The sequence below is a fragment of the Mustela erminea genome, chromosome 14 (genome assembly GCF_009829155.1).
Source record: "Mustela erminea isolate mMusErm1 chromosome 14, mMusErm1.Pri, whole genome shotgun sequence".
Lineage (NCBI taxonomy): Eukaryota > Metazoa > Chordata > Mammalia > Carnivora > Mustelidae > Mustela > Mustela erminea.
This window is the reverse complement of record NC_045627.1, coordinates 39,691,738-39,715,542: the sequence shown is the minus strand read 5'-3', so window position 1 is coordinate 39,715,542 and position 23,805 is coordinate 39,691,738. Positions and strand designations below refer to the sequence as shown.

General features: G+C 51.0%; 1 protein-coding gene across 41 annotated transcripts in view; it reads left to right on the top strand.

Annotated features, from left to right (window-relative positions):
- CAMK2G (calcium/calmodulin dependent protein kinase II gamma) overlaps positions 1-23,805 on the top strand; it is a 53,554-nt gene that overhangs the window by 11,807 nt on the left and 17,942 nt on the right. For 21 of the 41 annotated variants that reach the window (XM_032313221.1, XM_032313224.1, XM_032313241.1 and 18 more), the window contains exons 3-13: positions 808-867; positions 7,910-7,964; positions 8,845-8,910; positions 11,395-11,467; positions 11,612-11,714; positions 12,152-12,235; positions 12,864-12,958; positions 13,549-13,671; positions 16,638-16,721; positions 16,957-16,999; positions 21,598-21,641. In XM_032313221.1, the coding sequence (XP_032169112.1) occupies positions 808-867; positions 7,910-7,964; positions 8,845-8,910; positions 11,395-11,467; positions 11,612-11,714; positions 12,152-12,235; positions 12,864-12,958; positions 13,549-13,671; positions 16,638-16,721; positions 16,957-16,999; positions 21,598-21,641 (830 nt within the window). Of the gene's footprint in view, positions 1-807; positions 868-7,909; positions 7,965-8,844; positions 8,911-11,394; positions 11,468-11,611; positions 11,715-12,151; positions 12,236-12,863; positions 12,959-13,548; positions 13,672-16,637; positions 16,722-16,956; positions 17,000-19,534; positions 19,598-21,597; positions 21,642-23,805 lie in introns of all 41 variants that reach the window. The other 20 variants (XM_032313211.1, XM_032313215.1, XM_032313207.1 and 17 more) reach the window with 2 other exon arrangements.

Genomic DNA, 23,805 nt, shown 5'->3' with positions numbered 1-23,805 from the left:
CTGCTTTCAGTAGTGGTGTCCTCTCTTCCTGCTTCCTGGAGCTCTGCCTTCCTGTGGAAGGAATTGACCAAGGCACCTTGTTTGCACCGGGGGACTCCTGGATTCTGGTCCTTTCACCCGAACAGAGTAACCCCCGTGCCTGAGTGCCAAGAGGCGAGCACTCACAGCAGGCTGTGGCCAGCAGGATCCTGGGGAGAAGCAGGATGACCGTAAAGTGGGCATCATAATAGCACCAGCCTCGTAGAGTGATTACGAGAATAAATTAAAAGATGTTTTTCCCTGGTATAGAAGTAAGCTCTCGAGAAATGTTAGCTCTGCTTATCATTTTGTCAAATCATTAGCATCCTCATCATTATCTTGGTTGTCAGCCTCATTATGTTTCAGGGATACTCTGAAGACCAAGTCAGAGGATATTTGCACCAATTCCTAGCACAGTGCCTGCTCATGTAGTTGGGTGCTCAGTAAAATTTAGTTATTAGTAGCACCTCTATCAAGAAGGAGATTCTGGACGCCCTGGCCCAATGAAATCCCTGCTGTAGTGAAAAGGGTACCGGAGTTATAGTGGAAGACCTAGATTCAAGTTCTGACTCTGCCTCTCACTAACTTGAGGGACTTTCCTAGGGCATATCCTCATTTGAAAAAAGTCATAATACCTGTCTCTGGGATTGCCATGACTTGCTCCATTAATTTGGCAAATTAGTGAAAAGTGCATAGTTGGTGCCTAATAACTGAAGGACTATGAATAACCAGGTGGCCACAAATAGAACAGATGGCTGATGGGTTTTGTCTTCTCTCTTCTGCTTTTAGATCACCAGAAACTAGAACGTGAGGCCCGGATATGCCGACTTTTGAAACATCCAAACATTGGTAAGCACTTTCGCTTGGGGTATTTCTTGGGCATCTGGTAGAAGGTAGCGAGAACAGAGATCCACTGCTTTGGTGTCTGAAACCAGTTCTGACCCTGGACCTTTGCCTGGTATAACTTTTTTTGTCCAAGTGGGATAGCAGTTGTGTCTTGCTCAGAATTCTGGAGCCTTCTGCTCTAGACACCTGAGGGTCTCCATCCCGCCAGTGCCATTCAGGATGGGAGGTGCTGCAATAGGTTTCAGACTCCCTTTCTTCCCCTTCTCCTTCTGTCTTTGGGCTGAGGTCCAGGGTCCACAGCGTGTGAGGCTCCGGGCTAGTAGCCTGCCAGCGTCTCTCACCAGGGGCCTTCCACAGCCATCATAAAAGGGTCCGGATTTTGTTTCTGGACTTGAAAGAGTTTTGTTCCTGTTACGGTGTCGTGCACACTCTGGGGGTTTCCATGGTGCTCCCGTTTGTATTCCCCCAGAGCCAGGAAAGCAAGCTGCCCACCCGCCTGGCTTCTCTGGAGAAGGGATGGCAGGAGCCACTCTCATGGGGAAGGAGGAAAAATTAAGAGGATTTCTCCCTGCTCCCACCCTGACTTGGGGGACAAGAGCACATTGTTGGTTGTTCTAAAGCCTGAGGAGGCTTGCCTGCCACAACCCACTCCGGCTCAGTTTTACATTGTTCAGCTGAAATAGTCTTTGCCAAAAGCGTTGGCCCTGATTTGGTGCTTCTTGCAGTGGGGACAGAAACCGGGCTGGCTGCAGTGTCTGAGCAGAAACCCCAGTCTTGACTTGAGGCAGGGCAGGGAGCATCTCCTAGGTTTCTCCCTGAAAGCCCTGAGTCATCACAAAGAACAACACGTGTTCCTTGCTCCTCAGGCATGGCCTAAATATCGGGGCTCCCACAGTGCCCCGGAGGCCGCCTGCTTTGCTCTGCTGGAGGCCAGGGCTGGGAGGTGACTTGCTGAAGCTCCATGCTTCCTCCGGAGCTGCCCAGCCTCTGGTCTCCCAGACCTCAGGCTGGGAAGCTTAACATGAGCTCTTACGTGGGAGAGCTGAGGTCGTACTCCAGCCCAAGGGGAGAGGAGCAGCTCTGAAGTACCAGAATGCCAACCATGCAGGGCTTTACAGATCGCAGGTAGCAGCTTGGATTACACCCGAAGCAGACTGGCATAGCCAGGGCTCAGCTCTGCTGGTGCGGTGTGTCCCACTGAGCCAACACCACTCAGCCAGCGGGCCCCGGGCTGAGAACTACTGGAGCTCCCTGGGTGAGCTCCGAAGTCAGACGCTCACCTGCAAATAGCACGATGGGGACCAACATGTCACCTTCGGTAGGAGAGAGACAATGAGAGGAATGCCTAGAGCAGCAGTCGCAAATTTGGGTGTGTTTTGTTTGGCCGGCTCAGCGGTCTAAAAATATTTTATTATTTGCCAGTATTTAAAAATGAGATTTCGCATTTTGGGGAAAAAAAATTCTGTTTCCCAGTCTTGCGAATCAGACATCAGGGCTCTGCTGAGCCTGCCTCTCTGTGCCGCCATAATCGGCTCAGGCTGGGCAGCGGCTGTCCCCGTAGTCTGCCGGGCAACCGTCCTTCGCTAACTCCCCGTTACCTCACATTTGCACTGCCTACCTGGAGGCTTTTGAGCTTGTGACCTCTAACCTGGAAGTTTCAGAACAGGAAGAAGGAACATATGGGTGACTAGAGGCATCCCTAGAAGGAATGGGGTAAGGTGAAGACGGTGGAGAAGGGACCGAGAAGGACAAAAATGGGATTCCAGGTGAAAACAGTCGTACCCTTCTTACTATGCCTTTCTAGAAATTAAATACATACTTTTGACCTTTTAGACCTCAGTTGGTTTGGTACCTCTTTCCTTTGTATCACCTGCCCCTGGCTGGACCCAGGGACCTAGCCGTTGGGGGACTGTCGACCCCAGCCATCTGCCCTGTTAGGGAGCCCGAGAGATCCAAGCCAGGCCAGGCACACTCCCTTCATCAGCATCTGATTGCCTAGAGCTGTGCTTCATTTCACAGCTGCTCCCAGATCCTGAGGGATGGCGGTCTGAGGCCTTATTCTGGGGTCAAGAGCAGTGAGAGCGAAGGGGGAGTCAGGACTGTGTCCTGGGAGAGCTGGCCGGCCAGGCTCTATGGCTTCCGGTGGGAACCGGGGCTCCTGGAGATGTGGTGGGGCGCTGGATCCGGGAGGCTGAGGTTGCTATGGCTCCCGATCTGGCTTGTGGCAGAGAGGAGGCCGTTCTGTGCCCTAATTCACTATTCTTCCACTCTCTTCGCTGCCCTGTCCCTCAGAGCTGTGGCCCTTTTGTCGCCAGCCTCTTTAACTCCATCCTGCAGGGATACAAGTGGACCATCCCACAAGGGGCGCAGAGTTGAGGAAGCTCAGAAAGAGAGCACACGGTCCCCTTCTGGCTACAGTCAGATTCAAAGGCACTTGAACTCAGGAGGATATTTGGTGCAAGGAGCCAGGCATCCCCAGTTTTCTTCCCTAATCGATATTCTATCCCAGAAGTTAAAAAGCTGCTGGAAGAGCAAACGCTCACGTAAACTGCAGAGTCTGGGTGACAGCGATGTGTAGTGTAGGTTCATTGATTGTAACAAACGTGCTGGTCTGGTGGGCGTGCTGGTGGTAGGGAGGCCGTGCGTGGGGAGGGGGCGGCAAGTTGTATGTGGATGTTTTTCGGACTTCCTACTCAGTTTTGCCGTGAACCCTAAACTGCTCAAAAAAATAGTTTATTGATGGAAAAAAAACAAAAGCTTTTCAGTTAGGAGGCGTGCTGCAGAACCTCAAACAACTTGGGAAAGGTGGCCAGAGGTGTGGAGTGGAGAGGAGGAGCCGGCAGTCGTCCTGTCCCCAGTCTGAATGGAGCGTGTTCTACCTGTGATCTGCTTGCCTCCCTGCTTTAAATTCCTCTAATGAATAGACTCTGTCTTCCTTCGTGCTGAGTTGCCCCAGCAGGTTCAATCCCAGTCTGGCGTGATGATTTAGAGCAGCACTACTGAGACTTTCATGTGCTCAGACACCACCAAGGGATCGTGTGAAGCTCCGGTTCTGATTACATAGGTCTGGGGAGGACCTGAGCATCCTCCGGAGTGTGGTCTCCAGGGCATGCTCCCGCTGCTGGCGTGCGGGCCGTGTGTCTGTGGCTTTGCCATCCTGTTGTCCAGGTTTGCATGTGGGATTGGCTGGTCTGTAGCTGTGACCTCCCTCAGAATATTTAGCCTCTTCGTCGAGTTTGAGGGTTCAGCGGGCAAAGGAAGCCTCGGCTTGGAAAGAACGGAGGCGATGAAAAGCAGGACCGCAGCTCCTGGAAGCTCCTCAGCGCCCCGGCTCAGTTCACAGGGTATTTACGCCAGGCTGCCATTTACCTCGGACCTAGAGCCCATTCAGCTAACAGTAAGTGGAGCAAAAGCAGGGGCAAAGAAGAAGAAGATGGGGTACCTGACCAGGCCCTCCTAGATCTGTGCCTCAGGCAGTCCTGCCCACCTGCTCCTGGGGGGCAGCCTCGGTTCCCCGCCAGCCCCCCGGGAAGCAGGACCTCCTTTCCACTGTGCTCTTGCTGCAGACACTTTTAACACTGACACTTTCTCAGAGCTTTTTGAGCCAAGATTTGCTAGTTAAAATGTGGCATATTGCTGGGTGGTTTCTAGAACCGGAAATAGCCACAGCATGTGGGTTATGGCGTTGTTAGTCCTTGAAGGTATGAAACGTTAAGTTAAGGTATTTAGGTGTTTGGACTATTTTTCTCTCCACAGTTTTTAAAGAAAAATGGCTAGTTTTATTGCTGAAGTGCAGTAGATGCTTTTTAATCCTTTTCCAGGTCTTTCTGTCTGAGGAGGTGGTCTGGCCCTCCTTGGCCTTCAAGCTATCTAATCACTGTGGAATGGACTGGGTGTCAGATTTTTTTTTCCGACACCTCCATAGCATCCTTTACTTCTACTTTGTAGCCCTTTCTGCAGTAGGGCGTAGTGACATCTTTGTGTAAGTGCTGGTTTCACGACCGTCTTCCCCATTGACCCGGAAGCTCCGTGGCAGCGGGGCCAGGTTTCTCTTCCTCACAGCCGAGTCCGTGGCATGTGCAGCCATGCCTGCTTCCAGAAAGGCACCTCATGGACACTGTCGAGCAGATCAGAGCGGCCAGAGCTACTGGGGACAGGTTGGAGTTCCTCTGCCCAAGAGGACAGAGAAAGGGTCTCCCTTGTAGGCAATTCCACAGTGTTAAGGATCTTGATGGTAGTTTGTTTTGACTTCAAGTCTCAGTTCCGCCACATGGGATGACCTGGGATGAGTTCCTTTCGGGGCCTCAGTCTTTTCTCCTGTCAGATGGGGGTAACAGAGGTGATGTGAGAGCTTAGAAACATAATGTAGGTAAAGCACTTGGCACAATGTCTAGCACCTAGAAACAATAGTAGCGATCACTTGGGTTGTTATTATCAAGATGCTGCTGGGTAGGCACTTAGAGTGGCACAGTCAAGTTTTTTCTCTTGTTCTCAGTTCTCTTAAATTTTCTTTACAAATGGAAAAAAAAAAAAAAAAGATAGTATCTTGTTCAGCTATGAGGCCTTTTGCACCTGTCCCTTCTTGTCTCAGTGGTACCTTGCTCTGGGGCACACATCAAAGCCATTCTCTGGGCTGGGTGTCCTGGAAGGATTAACCTGCTGCTGCTGCTCTTCTCTTCTGATTCCCCTGCCTTGCTTCCTCCCACCTGAGCTCTGTGTGTGGCCTTCCTGGAGAAGGGCACATGCCCGTGCCTCCCTGCCTTGGCATAGGCCTGGGCACCTGGACTTTTTGCAGCACTATCAGCCCCGCTGTGCAGGATGAGGGGGGCAGACCTGGGGGCCGGGGGGCAGGGAGAGGCAGGGCCAGGGAGCAGGATTCCCCTGGGAGTGGTTGTTAGCATCGTACCTGCTGTACTGTTAGCTTGCCGTCCTGTTACTGTTAGTCACCTCCCTAATGAAGCTGGTCTTTAGCTTCTGGGACAGCTGATTTCCAGGGGATTATTTGTATTACACACTTTAATGCTTTTTAATAGCAAATTTTTAATTAAATGGAAAGTCCTTTTGGAAGCGAGGGAGCAGCAGCTGCAACAGGACTCCCGTGTGCAACTCCGACTTAGACAAGAGAAGCACACATGAGGAGGGGGCTGGCAGGCTGTGAGGGAGCTCACTTGAGCATGCCTGGGTTGATTGGGTGGGGGATGGGCTTGACTGTAGCTTCCTTCTGTCATCTGGGGGCCTAGAGAAGTATGAACTTGCTCGCCCAAGTATCAGAGAGAACAGTTGGAGGAGGAGGGCTTTTGAAGTACCCCCTGCCCTTGATGCCATTGGTAAATCACAGCTGGGGGTGGAATTTGGGGCAACCAGATCAGAGTTGAGTGACCAGATCAGATTAAATAAAGCAGGCAGTAGGAAGCATTCAACAGTCAATAGGCCCTCAATCCAGCCCTGTCAGGCCCAAGTCCTCATTTTTGTTGGCTGAGAACCACAGAGCTGCAGGAAAGGCCAAGGGCCTGTATTTTGTGATCTTGCTGTGGTGGGAGAGGCTGCAGGAAGGCACCCCAGCCCTGAGGAAACAGTCTGACACCAGAAATGGAACCTGTTGTGAGGGGCAGTTGGCAGCCTGGGTCCACCAAGGAAGAGACATGGTGACTCCCGTGTATCTGAGAACTTTGCGGGTCGTTTTGATGTCAGGCCATTCCTAAAGTGCTCTGTGAGGTGCTCCTGAAAATGCCTAGGGCTGGCGTGAAGGTCAAATAGAGGTTCCCCTTCAGGAGAGTTCAGGTGAGGGAAGGGACAGGGACTGCCTTGCCACAGTATCGCCTTGTGTTTGAATGAGAATGGTGCTCAGGGGTTGGCATTTAAGCCTGAGGTGGCTTTGTGGGCAGAAGCTTGAAGAGGAGACCTCGGAAGACATTAGGTTGGTTTTTCGCCCAGGAGCTCTGGAGGCGGGGAGTGGGAAGGGATTCTGCTTGCCAGTGTTTTCCTGCAGCCGGTGAGATGCCCCAGTCTGCTCGGTGCCGGGGCCTCCCGGACCTGTCCGTGCTGCTACTGCAGCTGCATTCATGGTTAGTCTCTCTCCCAGGCCCCATTGCTCTGGTGCCTGGCTGTGCAGGCTTCACCACATTTCTTAGAGGGAGCAGTGGTGTAGACTCATCTTTGGAGTCAGAAAGAGCTGGACTGATATCTTAACCTATTGCATCTTCGGCCTTCAGTAAGATACGATGTCTCTGAGCCTCCACTGTCCTCTTCTGTAGAATGGGAGGATTCTTCCTCTCGGGGTGGTCGTCCAGAAAAATAAACTCCTCAGAGACACCCGCTGTGTCCTTCGCGAGTCCCACCATCTAGCATGGAGTCTGACGCTCAGCAGGCACTCAGTAAACCCTTGTAGAATAAGTCGTGTCTGCAGAGAGCCTAACCCAAGGCCTGGCATGTAAGAAGCACCGAATAAACAGTGATTGTTGTCATTGCCTAGTCTGCATGTTGCCTCCCACCCTCACCATCCATTAGCCTCACTCCCCATGCCTTCCTGCTGGACGCTACCTTTCCAGCTTCTTTCCTGTCCTTTAATTCCCTGTCTGCCATCTATTCCTGTGGAAGGGCTCTCGGGCCCTCCCGTCTTACCATCCTCTATCCCTCCATGGTCAGCCTCCCTCAGGCACCCCCACTCTTGTCCCGAATTACACCATCACACAGCAGGTCCCAGGACCTTCTTCTCCGGGACTAGCCCCTCTGGGAAGGTTCTTGGTTTTCTCTGTTTTGTCTTATTTCTTAGCCACAAACCTTCTCTCTCTTGCCTCCGTCTGAGGCAGTCCAAAGTGGCAGTCGGAGCACTGGACCTGGGGTCTGGTGGTTTCTCTGCTCTGCGGCCATGTCACCTCGCCTTGGGGGTGGGGTGGTGATGGGCACGTTGCCACTTCTCACTGCTGTCAGAAGACCATCCAGGGAGGCTGGCAGGCTGGGGCAGGGGTGGGGTTGCTGAGAAGGAGAGGAGTAGGTTTCCGAGGTTTCTCTCTGTTAATCTCTGTCCCCCTCTCCTCTCTTGCAGTGCGCCTCCATGACAGTATTTCTGAAGAAGGGTTTCACTACCTCGTGTTTGACCTGTAAGTGCCCCTTTCTGAGGGTGTGGGGGGCCTTTCCCTCCAGCTGGCTCACCATGAAGGCTTGGAGAAAGACCTGAACTAGGTCTTCAGCTTCTGCCAAGGCCCCTCTCCTTTACCCGAGGGAAAGGCTTTGATTTTGACCTTCCTCCGGTAATGGTCAGGCTGTGGAGGGGACTGCGTTGCTCCCTCACGGTCTCCCCAGGGCTCAAGACCCCGGAGGGCATTGCGCTCGCATTTCTGTTCAGCAGCACACCTCGTGCAGATGCTTTTTTTCTTGTTTCTTGGTGTGTTGTCTTCTGTGGAGAAACAGAATAGAGCTCTTCGCATGACCTTAAAAATTCTGGGAAATTAAAGGTGGCTTTTATTAGTCATAAACTGGACTCCACTTGGTCTCTCCTCCACTTTGGTTGTGGTTTAATATCTCAAAAGTAGCTCTTCACCTCCTGAAAATGCCTCTCCAGTATTTTCGGGATTGGGTCTCTGTGTCCTTGATCTCATTATTCTTCAGCTTTAGGAGTAGGTCTGTCCTTCTTGGGCAGCTGTGTATCTTAGTATTCATATTGGTCTCAAATAAAGCTATGACTTTCTGAGTAGGTTGACAATTTTCTCTTAGATCCTTGTATATTCATCTTTGCCTGAGTATTAGCTGATCTGTGGGTTATAGGCAGAGACATGTGCAGGAGGAAGGGAGGGCCCATGTTACCCCAAGGAGAAGCCCCATGTCATCGAAGGATCAAACACTTTCTGGGCTCTTGGAAGGAATGCATGTGGAGTTGGGATTTCCTTAAAAGCTATTCCGTGGTGTAACCTGTTGCCTGCTGGATGCTGGGGTTGGCCCCCTGACCTGCCTTCTCTGACACTCTCTGTCTGTTGGTTGCAGTGTGACTGGCGGGGAGCTGTTTGAAGACATCGTGGCCAGAGAGTACTACAGTGAAGCTGATGCCAGGTTAGGCAAGGGCCCTTGAGTTCACTGTGAGTCTCAGCCACTTCAGGGGGGGCAGGCATTGGGCCTATTTGAAGAGTCTTTGGATATAGATCAGAAGAGCTCCCTTCTGGACAAAGGTTCCATACAGCTGGACCTGAGCTGCATTTTATGGGTGATGTTAGAAGTTAGAGCCTTTTTTTTTTTTTTTTTTTTGTGAAGCACTTACAAGCTTCCTTTACCCCTTCACCCCAGAAATACCTTTTCTTTGCACTGCTATGTACTTGCCAGCTTGCCCAAGGGCCCCTCCTACTCTGCTTCTTTCCTCTGACCAATTTGACTGTGTGCAGGGCACCCTGGGAATGTTCCAGAGATGGAAGAAACGTGGTTTGCGTTCTGAAGGAGTGTAAACATCTGGGCTAATGAACCAGGAACCTTCTCAAAAGAGATTCCAGCCTGAATCCCTTAGTCTCTTGACCACCACGACCAGCCTTGATGTGGGGCTCCTCCAGCTGGAGAACTGTTCCTTGGCCACATCCCTCAGCCCTCAGCCACCCCTGTGGAAGCCCTGGCAGAATTCCGCCCACACCACAGCTCTGGGGTGTTTGTGTGGCCGGTCCTTCCTGCCTTGGCTCCTCCCTCGGCCCCGACTTTTCTCTGAGGGTGATGTCCATACAACCTGGTTTTGATCATCCTGCCTGCAGCTTATCTGGCATATGTGGCAGCTCTGGCTGCCTCTAGAGAGTGGGGGAGTACAGCTTCCTCACAAATTTCTCAACTCTGAGAGGCCAGTGTTTGCTGATCAACTTCAGATGCTTCAGCCTCAGGAAAAATTCTCAAGTGGGGAGATGAATTCCAGTGCCAGCAGGGGAGGACCGGACTTCGGGGCAGGAGGAGGCGGTGATAGCTCTGGGAGCCGGGCGGGAGGAGGGCGAGCTGGCTAGGGGGAGGGGAGGGGTGGTGTGTGACTGTACCAGTGGGCTTGGCCTGGCTCTGCTGGGACACTTCGCACTTTTGCCATTTTTGGCCAGAAGGCTCTCCCTGCTAGCCTGGCTCTGTTCTAATTATATATTTCTGTGGAGACTTGCCTCTTCAGCTCGGTCTTAAAGTCTCTTTGGCCTACTCATGGGCTGTGTCTTGAAAGGAGGCCTGAGCCTTAGCCTCCAGCAGCCCGGTAAGACCCCTTGGCTCTTGTGAAAGCCCAAGAATCAGATTTTAGAGGAGGAGTCAGAAGTCCAGGTCACCAGCCCAGCACCCCTCCACAAGCCTGCTCCGCACACATGCTAGTACCTGCGAATGGGGGCCTCATTCTGTAGGCCAGTGATCCTCAACCTCAACACTACGGATATTTGGGGCCAGATAACTTTTTGTTGTGAGGGCCCCTCCTGTGCATTATAGAGTTTTAGAAGTATCTCTGGCCTCTACCCACTGGATGCCACTAGCATCTCCACCTTAATTGTGACAGCCAGCAATGTCTCCAGGTATTACCAGATGTCCCCCCCAGTTTTCACCATTGCTCTAGATCGCTAATGCTCCCTGCCAGGAGTCTGACTGCAAGTGTGGTCAGATGTTTAGGAAGGTGGGCAGCCTGATTAAAGAAATGGCAGAGAGGGCACCTGGCTGGCACTGTTGATGGAGCATATGACTCTTGATCTCGAGATCGTGAGTTCAAGCCCCATATTGAGTTCAAGCCCTGCATTGGGTGTGGAGCCTATTTGAGAAAAGAAAGAAAGAGAGGGAGGGAGGGAAGGAAGGAAGGAAGAAGGAAAAGAAAGAGAGGAGAAGAAAAGGAAAGGAAAGAAATAGGAGCTGTAGGTGACTCGGGTTAGTTTATTTTTTTCTATCAAAAATCATTACCAGATCCTCCTCAGTTGCCCTGTTTGGAACCTTCTTAAGGACATCGTTTCTTAAAGGTGTCTGTGTGCTGGGTCTTATCTCCTCTACTAGATGATAAACCATGGCAGGCACAGGGTTTTACTGATCTTCAGAGTCTGTGTGGTCCCAAGCACAGTGCCTGGAGGTAGTCAGTAAATGTTTAAATAAATGAACGAGTGTGCCCCCAGCGAAACAACTGAGGTACAGTTGTATTCTCCTTCCTAAGATGCCATCGCAAGCCTCTTCTCCAAAGAGAGTTACTATAGGGGGAAAAAAAGAAAGAAGGGGTTAGATGGTATCTTTTGCTCAGAAGTGTCCCCAGTCTCTTGGAAATGGACTGGTGATATTGGGCCTTTACCGTCCAAGGAGTTATGGTGAACTCTGTTCTAGTATGTTCTTAGCCATTATCTAGTGGGAGACCCCTGATAAACCACTTAATATGCATGGCCCTCAGTTTCTTTTTCTGTACAATATGTTGAACTAGATGATGTCCAGAGTCCCAGGCTTTTAGCTGTTGTTCAGGGATTCCCTGTGACTCTGGAACCCAGATTTCCATGGTTGCATCCGTAGTGTGTGGTTGTGGATGAGTGGCTTAACCCTGCACTGACATTCCTTCTCCTTGTGCTTTTGCAGCCACTGTATACATCAGATTCTGGAGAGTGTGAACCACATCCACCAGCATGACATCGTCCACCGGGACCTGAAGGTACTACCCAGGCTCCCCATTTGTCTCCTGCTTGTGAAGCGTAGGCGCCACCTGGTGGCAGGTGATGGGACTGCGGGGACCCAAACTAGGCTTCCTCAGGGTCTGAGGGCCGGTGCCTCACGAGGTCTTCTCTTCCTTATTCAGCCTGAGAACCTGCTGCTGGCAAGTAAATGCAAGGGTGCCGCCGTCAAGCTGGCTGATTTTGGCCTAGCCATCGAAGTACAGGGAGAGCAGCAGGCTTGGTTTGGTAAGAGTGACCCTGTCTTCCTGGAATGTGGCCCCCGCCCTTCCTCCTCTTCCTGATCTGCTTTCCTCTTTCAGAACTGGAAGCCAGACCCTTCACGGCCTGGCCCGTGTCTCCTCAGAGACTGGAGAAGTGGGGGAGGGTACAGAGTGTCCCCTGGCCCTAGGTGACTCAGTGCAGTGAATCTAGCTGTTGTCAGCCGGCATTCTTGCTGCCTCTGGGGAGAAATGGGAGTTCCTGGTAGGCACTTGGACTTGCTCTGTGATTTTATTCTGGGCACTACAAGAAACCCAGTCTGCGTCTCTCAGGCCGCCCATGTGCTGAGAGCTTATATACCCAAAACAGCAGGAACGAGGAGGGACCTGGAGGAAGATTGCTGATGTGGTTTTAACAAGAGAAAAAGCAGGTTCAGTGTGCCTCTGCCCTCTCTTCTGCTACAGGTTTTGCTGGAACCCCAGGTTACTTGTCCCCTGAGGTCTTGAGGAAAGATCCCTATGGAAAACCTGTGGATATCTGGGCGTGCGGTAAGCCCATTCCACACTCTCAGCTTTTTGGTGTTAAGGGCCCTCAACTTCCAGCGATGGTGAAAAAGAGGCATCGCTATTCCTTGGGGGCCCCACAAGTGTCTGGTGTCTGTGAAGTCACGGTGTTGGCTCTAGGGCCCCTGGGATGTCTGTTCTCATCACATGCTCCTCCCCAAGTATTTCCTGGATTATACTGCAGCCTTCCTTTTTTTTAAGATTGTATTTATTTATTTGCAAGAGAGAGAGCACGAATGGGGAGGAGAGGGTGAAGCAGTCTCCCTGCTGAGCAAAGAGCCCGATGCAGGGCTGGATCCCGGGACTCTGGGATCACGACCTGGGCTAAAGGCAGCGGCTTACCTGACTAAGCCCCCCAGATGCCCTACGCTTCATCCTTCCTAAAGAGGGACTGACCCACACCTAGAGGATGGGGTATGCCTAAAGACATCCCCGATATGGCTTGCTGACATGGGGAGGGAAGCAAAGCAGAAGGCGCCAGCATTTTTAGCTGATAGCCACTTCCACCTCTGGTATAACCTTGACTTTTCAGGTGGCTGAGCCCTCTGTGGCTTTTCTTGGTTCCTCAGTGGAGTCGGTGACTGACCCCAGTGACCTTTGTTCTGTCTCGTAGGGGTCATCCTGTATATCCTCCTGGTGGGATACCCTCCCTTCTGGGATGAGGATCAACACAAGTTGTATCAGCAAATTAAGGCCGGGGCCTATGATGTAAGGACTGGTTTGTTCTTGACGTTCAGGCTGTTTCCACAGGAGGGGGCATATATAGTGTGTTGTGGGGTATAGGGAGTGTCAGGGAACTTTGAGGACCCAAGGATGGGCATACAGGTCTCAATTCTTGCCACACCCTATCCCAGGAACAACTCTTTTCACAGTCTTTCTTGGTAGCTATAAAATCGAGAAGCCCACCGAAGCTCTTTGATCCATTATTTGCAGAGAATGGCCTGAGAAGTGTGGTGTGCCGCCAACATAGGGGCAAGAAGTGGCATGGCTCCCTCCACTGCAGTGGGCCCTTCTAGTAAGGAGATGTGGTTGAACCAGGGCTGAACCAGGACATGTTAGAGTCCCCTTCCTGCTCTGACTGGATATTCTGGCATTCTAACCGTGATTCTGTCTTCCTCTCCTAGTCCTTTAAGTTGACACAGGTGCTGGGATGCCCCAGAGCCTCCCCAGTTCTCTGCGGGGCAGGTTTAGCTAGCACAGAGTATTCCGATTATAGGAGCTGGGAGAAAGACAGAGCCTCCCTTTCAGGGTGTGAGGCTCACAGAGGTTATATGCCTCCTTTCCCTCTTCCTGCTTAGTTCCCATCACCAGAGTGGGACACGGTGACTCCTGAAGCCAAGAACTTGATCAACCAGATGCTGACCATAAACCCTGCAAAGCGCATCACAGCTGACCAGGCTCTCAAGCATCCGTGGGTCTGTGTAAGTGTCTTCACCTGGGGTAGAGCGGCTCAGGGATGTCAGCCCTCAGTGTGCCCTCTTACTGTCTATAAGTCTATAGCTACTGTCTATAGCTACTGTCTATAAGCAGGGAATGACTGTTCTGGGCCCTGAGCAGGGACCCAGCAGAGAGGGAGGGGGACTGGGTGGGGCCCTGGAGGGATTCAAGGAAGCAGGTGGCCTCAGTAGATTCAACCTATCTTGCCCTCCACTCACTTGTCAGGTGTAACTTAGTTCTGATCTTGGATGAGGGCTTAGGTTAACCCTTTCGGACTCTGGGTAGTTGAAGATGAATAGCAGCTGGCAAAACCCAAACTGAATTGCCAAGTTGAGGGTACATATTCAGATCTCAGCTGTCGCACGACTGTAACAGAAATGTGACCAAGATCCAACAAATAAACAAAAGGGGCCTCTGGGAGTTAAAAAGAACATCTTAAAGTTCATGACCGAAAGAAAAAAACTCACCCTAGGAGAATTGCACCCCCCCCCACCAGCTGTCAATGTGGATCGACATACTCTGTTTTCATAAATACTTCTGTAAAATTATATAAAGTGAAGTGTCTGTTTTCAAACTAAGAAGAGGGTCTGCTACAGTTAGGCCTTCTGACAACCAGGATGCATTTATGTATTTGTCCTTTCCCATGTTTACTGAATGCCTCTTTGGTACCAGTCACTGCCTGGGTCCTGGAGATAGAAAGATGAGTGAGGGGTGGTCCCTTCCTCCAAAGACCTTAAAAATCATCTGGGGAGCTAGGCACTCAAACAGGCAACCATTCTGCAATGTGAGAAGTACATAAAAGAATCTAACGAGTGCACAGCAACTCTTGCTACCTGGTGAGCTGTGAGATTACTGAAGGCTGCCTGGAGGAGGTGACCCCATCCTGGTTCTTGGCAACTGACTGGGAGTTCCTCAGGATGATAACCTGCAGGCAGAGCTTAGCATGAGCCAGGGTGAAAGGCCATGGGAAATTGTGGCAAGTTGAAGGAATGTTAAGTAGTTTAGTTGTAGATGAAGATACGCCTACAAAAATGCAAGAGAACAAAGCCAGAAAGATTCCATGACATACAAGTTTCTGCCTAATGAGTTTGGATTTTATTCAGGAAGCATAGGGAACCATTTAAGGGATTTAAAGAGGGAACAAAGGGGCGCCTGGCTGGCTCAGGCGGTGGAGCATACAACTCTTGATCTCATGGTTGTAAGTCTGAGCCCCACATTGGGTGTCGAGATAGCTTAGAAAAAAATAAAATCTCCCTCTCTCTCTTTTTTTAAAGATTTTATTTACTTACTTGACAGAGAGAGAGAGCATGCACAAGCAGGGGAAGGTGAAGGGAGAAAGGGAGAAACAGGCTCCCCGCTGAACTCCCTGCCCAGTGTGGGGCTCAATCCCAGGGCCCTGGAGATCATGACCTGATCCAAAGGCAGACACTTAACTGACTGAGCCACCCAGGTGCCCCCAAAATAAAATCTTAAAAAATAATAATAAAATAAAAACAGGGACACCTGGGTGGCTCAGTTGGTTAAGCTGCTGCCTTCAGCTCAGGTCATGATCCCAGGGTCCTGGGATTGAACCCAGCATCAGGCTCCTTGCTCAGCAGGGAGCCTGCTTCTCTCTCTGCCTCTGCCTACTGCTCTGCCTGCTTGTGTGCTCTCTCTCTGACAAATAAATAAATAAAATAAATCTAAAAAGAAAATTTTTGTCTTTAAATCAATAAATTAAAAACAAAACAAAGAGGGCATAAAATACACAGCTAAGAAAGGTCACTTTGGAAGCTGTGTACAAAATGGAACTTAAGAGGAGGCTGGGGCAGGGAGTTCAGGAAGCTGTTGTAATTGCCTGAGCAAGACCGGATGAGGTCTCAGCTAAGGGTAGTGATAGCCTGGGTGGCGTGGCACGGAATAGACAAATTTGAGACATGTTTCGTAGGTAGACTCAAAAGGATTTAGTGACCAGTTGGAGTTAGGGAGTGAAGAAGAGCAAGGGACCCACAGGGACTGTCAGATTTTGAGTTGGTAATAAGCAAAGGTTGTGCCATTTACTGACTCAGGAAACCGGAGGAAGAGCCAGTTTGTGAGAAAGAATGATGATCTTCATTTGACTGAGTGTGGTGTCTGAGGACCTCTAGCTGGAGACATCAGTTGGGTAGTTAGAAATGTGGTTCCAGAAATTAGAAAAGAAGTTAAAATTGGAAATGCAGGTTGTGGTCATTTCTGTGTGGGTGGTGTGGAAATAAATGGGATTGTTTTTACACTGATCGAATTCCCACTACGGGCTTGTATTTGCTTCAGTAAGAGAAGGAATGGCCACTGAACACCAGCACGTAAAGACAGGCAAAGTTAGAGGTGCCAGCCTCGAGCATCTATAATCAGATACCACAGAATCCCTGATAAAGACGGGAAAGACTCCATGGACTCTGACCAGTTGAAGCCCAGTTTCATTATTTCACTGACAGACGCAATGGAGTGAGAGACTGAAACCTTTCTTCAGTGAGGTGAATAGGGCATGAGGAGGAAGAGAGAAAGAAATGGCATTATACAGAGAAGGTCATGAGTCAGGGGAGTTTTTAAATTTTTAAGGAGAGGCCTAGGCACGCAGTAGGGGCTCAGTAAACAGTTGCTGAAGGAGTGACTGTGTGAGGATCACAACACACAGGATACTCTCTTCCGTTCCATAGCTTCCATTTCCCAAGGAAGGGGAGAGTGCTGTCTCATGCACCCTCCTCATCTAGCATCAATTCTCCGTGGTGTTTTTGTGTTTGGATTGTTGTCCTTAAATAACCTTGAGTTTGGGGTAGTGCTTTTCTTGTAAAAGCATTTTCACATCTATGACTTCATTTTACCTTCAGATCAACTCTGGGTCGGCTGAGCACACAGCCATCAGTGCTGGGACTAGGGTGAGGGGCAGGGGGCCCGGCTGGAGGGCTCACAGGCGTGTCTGTTTGGCTTCCAGCAACGATCCACAGTGGCATCCATGATGCATCGTCAAGAGACCGTGGAGTGCTTACGCAAGTTCAATGCTCGGAGAAAACTGAAGGTGAGTCTTGCCTTTCCAGGCTGCCGACATCCTGAAACCATAGCTTTTGACAGTCCACCCCCTACCCCAGCACAAGAGAAAGCTCCCTTGCGGCTGGAGCTGAGCTGTGAAGGTTATACCTGTTGGGGGGCCCCAAAGACCTGAGGGCTTGAAGCTCTGGCCAGCAGCTGCCCTCTGCCTAACTTTTGCTTTTCTAGAGTCCAGCTGAATTCACAGGCCCCTCTTCTTTCCCCAGGGTGCCATCCTCACAACCATGCTTGTCTCCAGAAACTTCTCAGGTATGTTTCCCCAGCTGTGCACTTTAATTCTGAGGTGAGTGGGTCAGAATGGGGTGTTGCCATCCCAGTGCTGGGTGTCTTCAGGCAACACCTTGACCAAGATGAAGAAGACCCTGTTTTAAGGGGGCTGCTGCTGCTGGGTCCTACAACTTGACATTCTGGGGGACTTCTCTTGGGTTCACATTGATGAATTCTATTCCCTACACCCTCCCAAGGAGTAAACTGCCCAGCCTTCCATCTCCCTTGCCCCTGGGGATTCTTCTTTAATTCTCTGAAGACTCTCAGCACTTTAGGATTTTAGCCAGTCGATAGGGTATTGGACAATGGCTTGGGGAAAAGAAAGAGATGAGGTGTAATGAATCTTCTCACCCACCATTAATTTGTCTACTGGGACGATTCTCTACTTCACTGTGTCTAAGTGGAGATGACTAATAGAAATTTTTCCAGATGTTTAAACATTTTACAGAGACTGTGCTTGTAATATGCTTTGCGATACTAGCTGTAAAAGTGAAGAAAGAAAGAGCAGCAGGATGGATGGAAAGCAACTTACTTAAATTTGACAGAGAAATTGGGGGAGCTGGGACCAGTCATTTGTAAATCACTTGGCCTTTCTTTTTAAGATGCAAGACACTCCACCCACCCACCCCACCCCAAACCCCCATCTTGTTTGCCCTCAGTAGGGAAGCAGAACGGCTTTCTGTGAGGAAGAGGTTAATGTCAGAACTTAACTGAAGACAGAAGGTCTCTTCCCACCTTGCCCACCACCTCTCACCCAGCCTCCCCAGCCCTGCAACCCCCCAGCCCCACTGTTTTGGTTGAAGACTCCCTTCTCTCATTCTCACAGTGGGATTCCTTCCCTTGCTTTCCTTCTACACTGATATGGAGACAGGATTGTATGGCAGCCGCCCTGGGCTAAGGTTGCTCCCTTGAGCTTGAGGGGTTTGTCTGTGTTGGTTCAGGGTAACCTAAGGGCCCTGGGTCCGAGGATACCACAGGTGAGCCTCTAACCGAAGCCTCTAACCCCCCAGGCACCAGAGGGGCACGACTGGCGAGTGAGCCAGGGATGTGTCCCACCTCAGGTCCATTCCCTGTGCTCCTGGTTTGGGGCTCATTCTTATGTGGGTATCCATGAGGGGAAGACTATTGTTATGGATTCAGCTCTCACAAAGGAGAGCGGGAGGGCACAGCTTGGCTGCCTCCAGTGGAGATGGAGCTGTAGTTCCACATCAGGCTTGTCCTCAGAATTACTGGAAGCTTCTACTTTCTCAGAAGTGTGAGAGCCTTTCTAGGGGACGCTCAAGGGCATTTCTGTGCCCAACTAGAAGGGTGATCTGTTGTATCTCTGAATAGAAGAAATGTGATAATAGGCTACTACTTCTTTTCTAGACTGGGAAATCAGTAGCATGTGCCCTGTCCCATGGCCTCCATATACATCAACCTCCCCCACCTCCATTCCATTTCAGGAAACTGGTATCCTGGTTTCAGGAGACTGGCCTCTCTGTGAGGACAAAGCACTTTCACTCATCCCTAAAAAGCCTCCTCCTGTCCTTGTTGCCCAGACCTTGTCTGCCTTTGAGCTCACTTTGCCCTGGGTCAGAGGAGACTGAAAAAGTGCTGCAAGTGTTATAGGATGCCCTCTGCTGCCCTGACTCTGGAACAGTTGGGGGCGGAGCCTATCTCTAGAAGCTTCTCTAGAAAGAGGTGTCACCAGGTATAAAATCAAGAAGGAAGAGCACCTGTGTGTGTTTTTTAAGGCATGAACTAGGCTGTTTCCTGAGTCTACCCCAAATAGGGGGTGCAATCTGGACTTTAGCAAGTTGGCTAATTGTGGAATCAGAGCTTATAGAATGTATAGCTTCAGCAGCTTTTGTTTTCTTTCTGGAGGCTCATTTATTGGCATCTTCACCCTTGGAATACTGAAGTACAGGCTGAGAAAAATGGTCTGTCCTGGCTACCTGCCTTGAAGAAGGAAAGCAAACCATGTCTCCAAGGAACTGGAGGATTAAGAGAGGAATAGGGAGCTGGGGCCCATCAGTGAACTTTAGCTGCATGAGGGCCATGTGCCTTCCGTGGGCCCCAAATATTTGGAATATGGCCAGAGGAAAGGGCTCTCTGATGTTGTCATTTAGGTCCCCTAGAGAGGGCAGTTCTGAAGCTGAGACTCCCTTTCCTCACAGCCTCGAGCTAGCTTGGCTGCCTCAGAAAGGACCCCGCCTCTCCCCAGTTCAGGCTTTCCCTTGTAGACCCTTCCCTAGGCGCTCCCAGGCCAGGTGCTAGAGCTGTGGTGATCCCTACACCCTGACCAAACCCCATCCTCTCAGGCCCCCAGACTGCTGCAGGGCTGGCCGCACCTGCTCCTCAGCCTGCCCCCGGCGCCTTCGCTCCCCCAGCTCGGCTGGCTTGGCCACGCCGCCTGGGCCCTGCTGTGCGTGGGCGGCCAGCGGCTCCTGCGCCTCGTGCTGGGGCATGCTCGCTGCTGACTGGCCCCTGTGGCTTTGCGGCAGCTCTGTGCACTGAGAGATTGTATCCCCTCAGTTGGCAGGCAGAGCTCCGCCCCCGCCTCGCCTGCCGCGAGCGCCGCCGGCCTGGCCGGGCAAGGTACGTGGCATGAGTCCCCTGACCGCCTGCCTCGGCTCCCTGCCACCCCACCAGGAGGGCCAGCATGCCAGGCCCGCTCACCAGGGAGGCGAGTCCCATGCTTGCGGGCTGAGATGGGCATGCCGGACGGACCACCTAACTTGGCATCTGCGAGCGCATTGGTGTCACAGAGCCCCCTAACCAGCCGTGCATGCTGGGCGCTTGCCAACTCTCAGGAGGCAATAGCCTGGGGACGTGGAGCTGGGCAGCAGGAGGCTTTCCTCCAGACGGCCGAGAGCCTGACCTGCCTCAGGGCTGTGGCCATTGGCAGCCCTGACAGAGACAGTCCTGGGCGTGGCTGGAGCTGCCCAGTGCTAGGACTAGGCTACTTCAGCACTGCTGGGAGACCCACAGGGGGCGCCGTGCCCCTTGAAACTGTGAAGTCTGACATTTGCAGGCCTCCAGGTCTGAAAGGCTGTGGAGCGTAGAAGCTGCCTGGGGAGAGCCTTCCCTGGGTTTGGATCCTAGTCCTGCCATGCCCCGAGCGAGTCTCGTCAACCCTCCCAGCCTCAGTTTCCTCCTTTTTCTGGTGGTGCTAAAAAATAATGTGGCGATGATTAAGATCATGTATGTCAAAGGCTCTCAACACTGCCTGTAGAGGACAGTTTTGTCAAACATCCTAATGCGGACACCCCTACCCCAGACCAATAAAATCAGAACCCCTAGGGCATGGGATAGGCATAATGATTTTTGTTAAGCTCCCCCAAAGTGATTCTGATGGGCAGCCAGAGTTCTGAACTCTGATATATATAAAGCACCTAACACAGTAGGTGGTCAGGCATCATAGTAAACATTAAAAAAATAAGTTTCAGATCACCCCAGCATGACTGGAGATAGGATCCTAGGCCATTTGGGGAGGTCAGAATTCTTGTGAGGGTGAGATCCCTGTTCTCACTGGAGAGAGATGGGCCCCAACTTGGGTAGGAATTGCCACCTGAGGGAAGAACGGCAGCAGTAATAGTGACAATGGTTTACACTTAGTGAGTACTTGCTACATGCCAAGCACTCTGCCTAGTGCTTTTCATTCATGGTCCCCTTAGGGCCTGTTACCTAGGCCCTATTTTATCCCATTTTCTAGATAAAGAAACTGAGGTTCAGAGAGGTTAAGGAACTCACTCAAGGTCATACAGGGAGCAACTGGTAGAGCCAGTGAAGTCCAGGTGGCTCATACAGTTGGTCTCTGTGCCTCCCAGACTCCCCCATCCACTGTCTGCTACATACCTGTGGCCTTGGTGACCAGCAGGTGTCACCAGCCTTCCTACACAAAGCCTATCAGCCTTGAGCCTCTTCCTGTGCCTGGCTAGAATCCATTTAATACCTCGCTATTCTGCCCAGCCTTTCCTGCTCAGTGGGTCCCGAGAGTAGACTGAGGAAAGAGGGGTGGATAGGACCCCGTCATCCTGGTGAGGACCTGCCCAGTCAAGGCTTCAACCCCCCGGCAAAATCCTCCTGTAGGTGGTCCTGGTCTCTGTGTCTGTGTCTGTCTGTCCTCACGTCTGGTCTCCTTTGTGAACTGTGACACTCTCGTTTCTTAAGAGCTCTCAGGAGATGTCTTGCATCCTTCCAGCTTGGCCGTTCTGAGGAACTCCGTGGCATCTAGGGACGGAGCCCTCACTTTTCACCCTGGCACTCTGCTTCCAGACGTGGGTGGAAGCGGTTGAAGGCAGAGTTCCCAGTACCCCAGGCAGCTCCTGTACTGAATGTGGTTTCTCCTCCCATGTGCAGTGTGTCCCTGTCCTCTTCTGTGGCAGGAGCGATCCTGGGGTGCCACCCGGAGGGTCTGAAGCAGCTTGAGATGCCCTTCTTGCTTTGGGGCTCCCAGGAAGGGCCTCTTCCAGGGGCTTCAGGAGACTCCTGGCCCCCTTGTCAGACACAGCAGACTCTTGCGGATCCGGCTGCCAGACTTCAGGCTAGGGAAGCGTACAATGCAAGAGGCTTGATTTTTCTTTTTGTTTTCACAGCTGCCAAAAGCCTACTGAACAAGAAGTCGGACGGTGGTGTCAAGGTAGGTGTCTGCATCCCTGTAGCCCGAGACTGGCCTCTCTCCCTACAGTCTCTGTGGGGGGTTCTTAGCTTTGTTCCTCCTTTCCCCCAGGAACCTTCCTATCCTTGCTTTTCTGCTTTAAAACCAGAAACCTTTGTGCTCAGAACAGCAGGTTCCATTGGCCTGAGAGGGCAAAAGAAAGATGCGTTTCTTTTGACCTTAGCTTGAACGTAAAGACTCAGGGGAAGTGATCTAAATTTTGGTTTCCTAGAGCTCAGTCCTGAACCTCACGGCAGACACATGCCTCCTCTCCACGACTTTACTCTCAGAGTTTTTGAGGTCATTTGGGTAATCTTCTTTTTTCCTTTTTCTTTTTGGAGCACAGACCCTTTATATGAAATGAAAGCAAAGTAGGCCTGGTTGACTCAAGGTATAGGGCTTGGAACCTGAAGCCACTATCCTTTTAGTTTTTCTGTCTTATCTCCAAAGCACTTCCAGAACCCAGTTCAAATGCCACTAAGTGAAAAGTGTGTTAAACTTTCTAGAGGCATAGGCTCCTCAGAAACAGGCAAAGGAGGTGGTATATCACAGCTCATTCCCATTTGGTGAGGGAGCTTTTCCTGTAGGATCACAGCAAGAGGAGAGAACGGGGTCCCACGGGGACCAGCGGAAAGCCCTGGTGGGGGTGGCTGCTTGGTGAAGGGGAAGGAGAGGTGGCTAGGGGTCCTCACAGGGCCCAGAGTGTTCTGTAAATGCTTTGGGGGCAGAACGGGTCCTGGGGCTAGGGCACTGGATAGGAGTCCGTACCATCTTGAAGCCTACCAATTTACACCATCGAATGTTTCAAACGGTGAAATTATCCAAACCTTTATATTCCAACAAAAGCTTAAATTGGGCCTTTCCCCAGGATCGTCTGTCCCCAGCTGAGATACACACTTGTGCCCCATTCCCCTCCCCGCTCTCCTTCCTCTTTCCCTCATTCTCTGCATGCCTGCTTCTGTGTGCTTCTGCACCAAGGAGGGGAGCTTGAGCTCCACACACACCAGCTGACATGGATCTGGGGGTGACCAGCAGCCTCCCAGTAATAGGGACGTGAACTGGAATGGGTGGAACCAAGTTAGGAAAGGGTGCCAGGCTTAGTTGGAGAAAGCATTTGCATATTTCTATCCAGGAAAGAAGCTAGAATCAGTTATTCTTTACAAAGTGTTAAATAAGTTCCTATCAGAGGCCCAGGGCTGTACTCAATTCTAGGGGCCCACCAGAAGGAGAAGAGGTTGATGTAGTTTTCATCTAGTTTTGAGAAGTCACAGGTTAATTGAAGAGGAAATTGGACACACCTGGAATCAGCTAAGCACTGTCTGGTCTGTGGTACTGGACCCTACATTGCATGGCTCCGTCCAAGAAACTACTGGGCAAAAACTTACTGGAGAAAACTTAAAGGATGTAGGAAGATTGGAGCCCAGTCGGCGATTGCCTCGAGAGAATGGGATTGGAGGCCAGGACGGGGTGGAAAGACACACCTTTCATTTTTTACCTGGTACACTTTTCTTTAAAAGGAGAAGGTGTTCCTGCTATAACTTAAAAGCAACAAAATATTTTTATGGATTCTGTTCTATATATTGATGTTCTTTGCCCAACTGGAACATGGTGTTTGTGGTGGAAGGATGTCGAAATTACAGCTGGATTGGTCTGGTTGGGTGGTGGGTTTGGAGGTTTGTGTGTCAGACCACAGGAAATGTAGGCCACTGAGCAGGGAAGCTATGGTGAGAGCAATGGTTTCAAAGGATTTGGCTGAGGGTATAAAGATGAATAGAAGAGGGTGGGAACTAGACACAGAGGTCTCAATTAGGATTTGTTGTAATCTGGGCATAGGGTGAAGGAAAGGTGGTTAGAAATAGAAAGGATTGATGTTGAAAATATTTAACCACCAGAAGAACCCAGGAACTGACCAACGGGAACAGGCCCTACCTATGGAGAACTGACCCAGCTGTCACCAGGGATGCAAGGCACTGACTAGATATTAGCTCCCCTGTAGAGATGTGTCAAAGTTCACACCGGATGTGTTAGAAAGGACCCATCAAGGATGATGTCAAAGCTCCTTGGATGTTGGAAGGATTGGCGGTACCTCTGCTAGAAATGGGAGTGGTTGTGAAGGAATGCCCATGATGACAGCAAGAGTTTTACT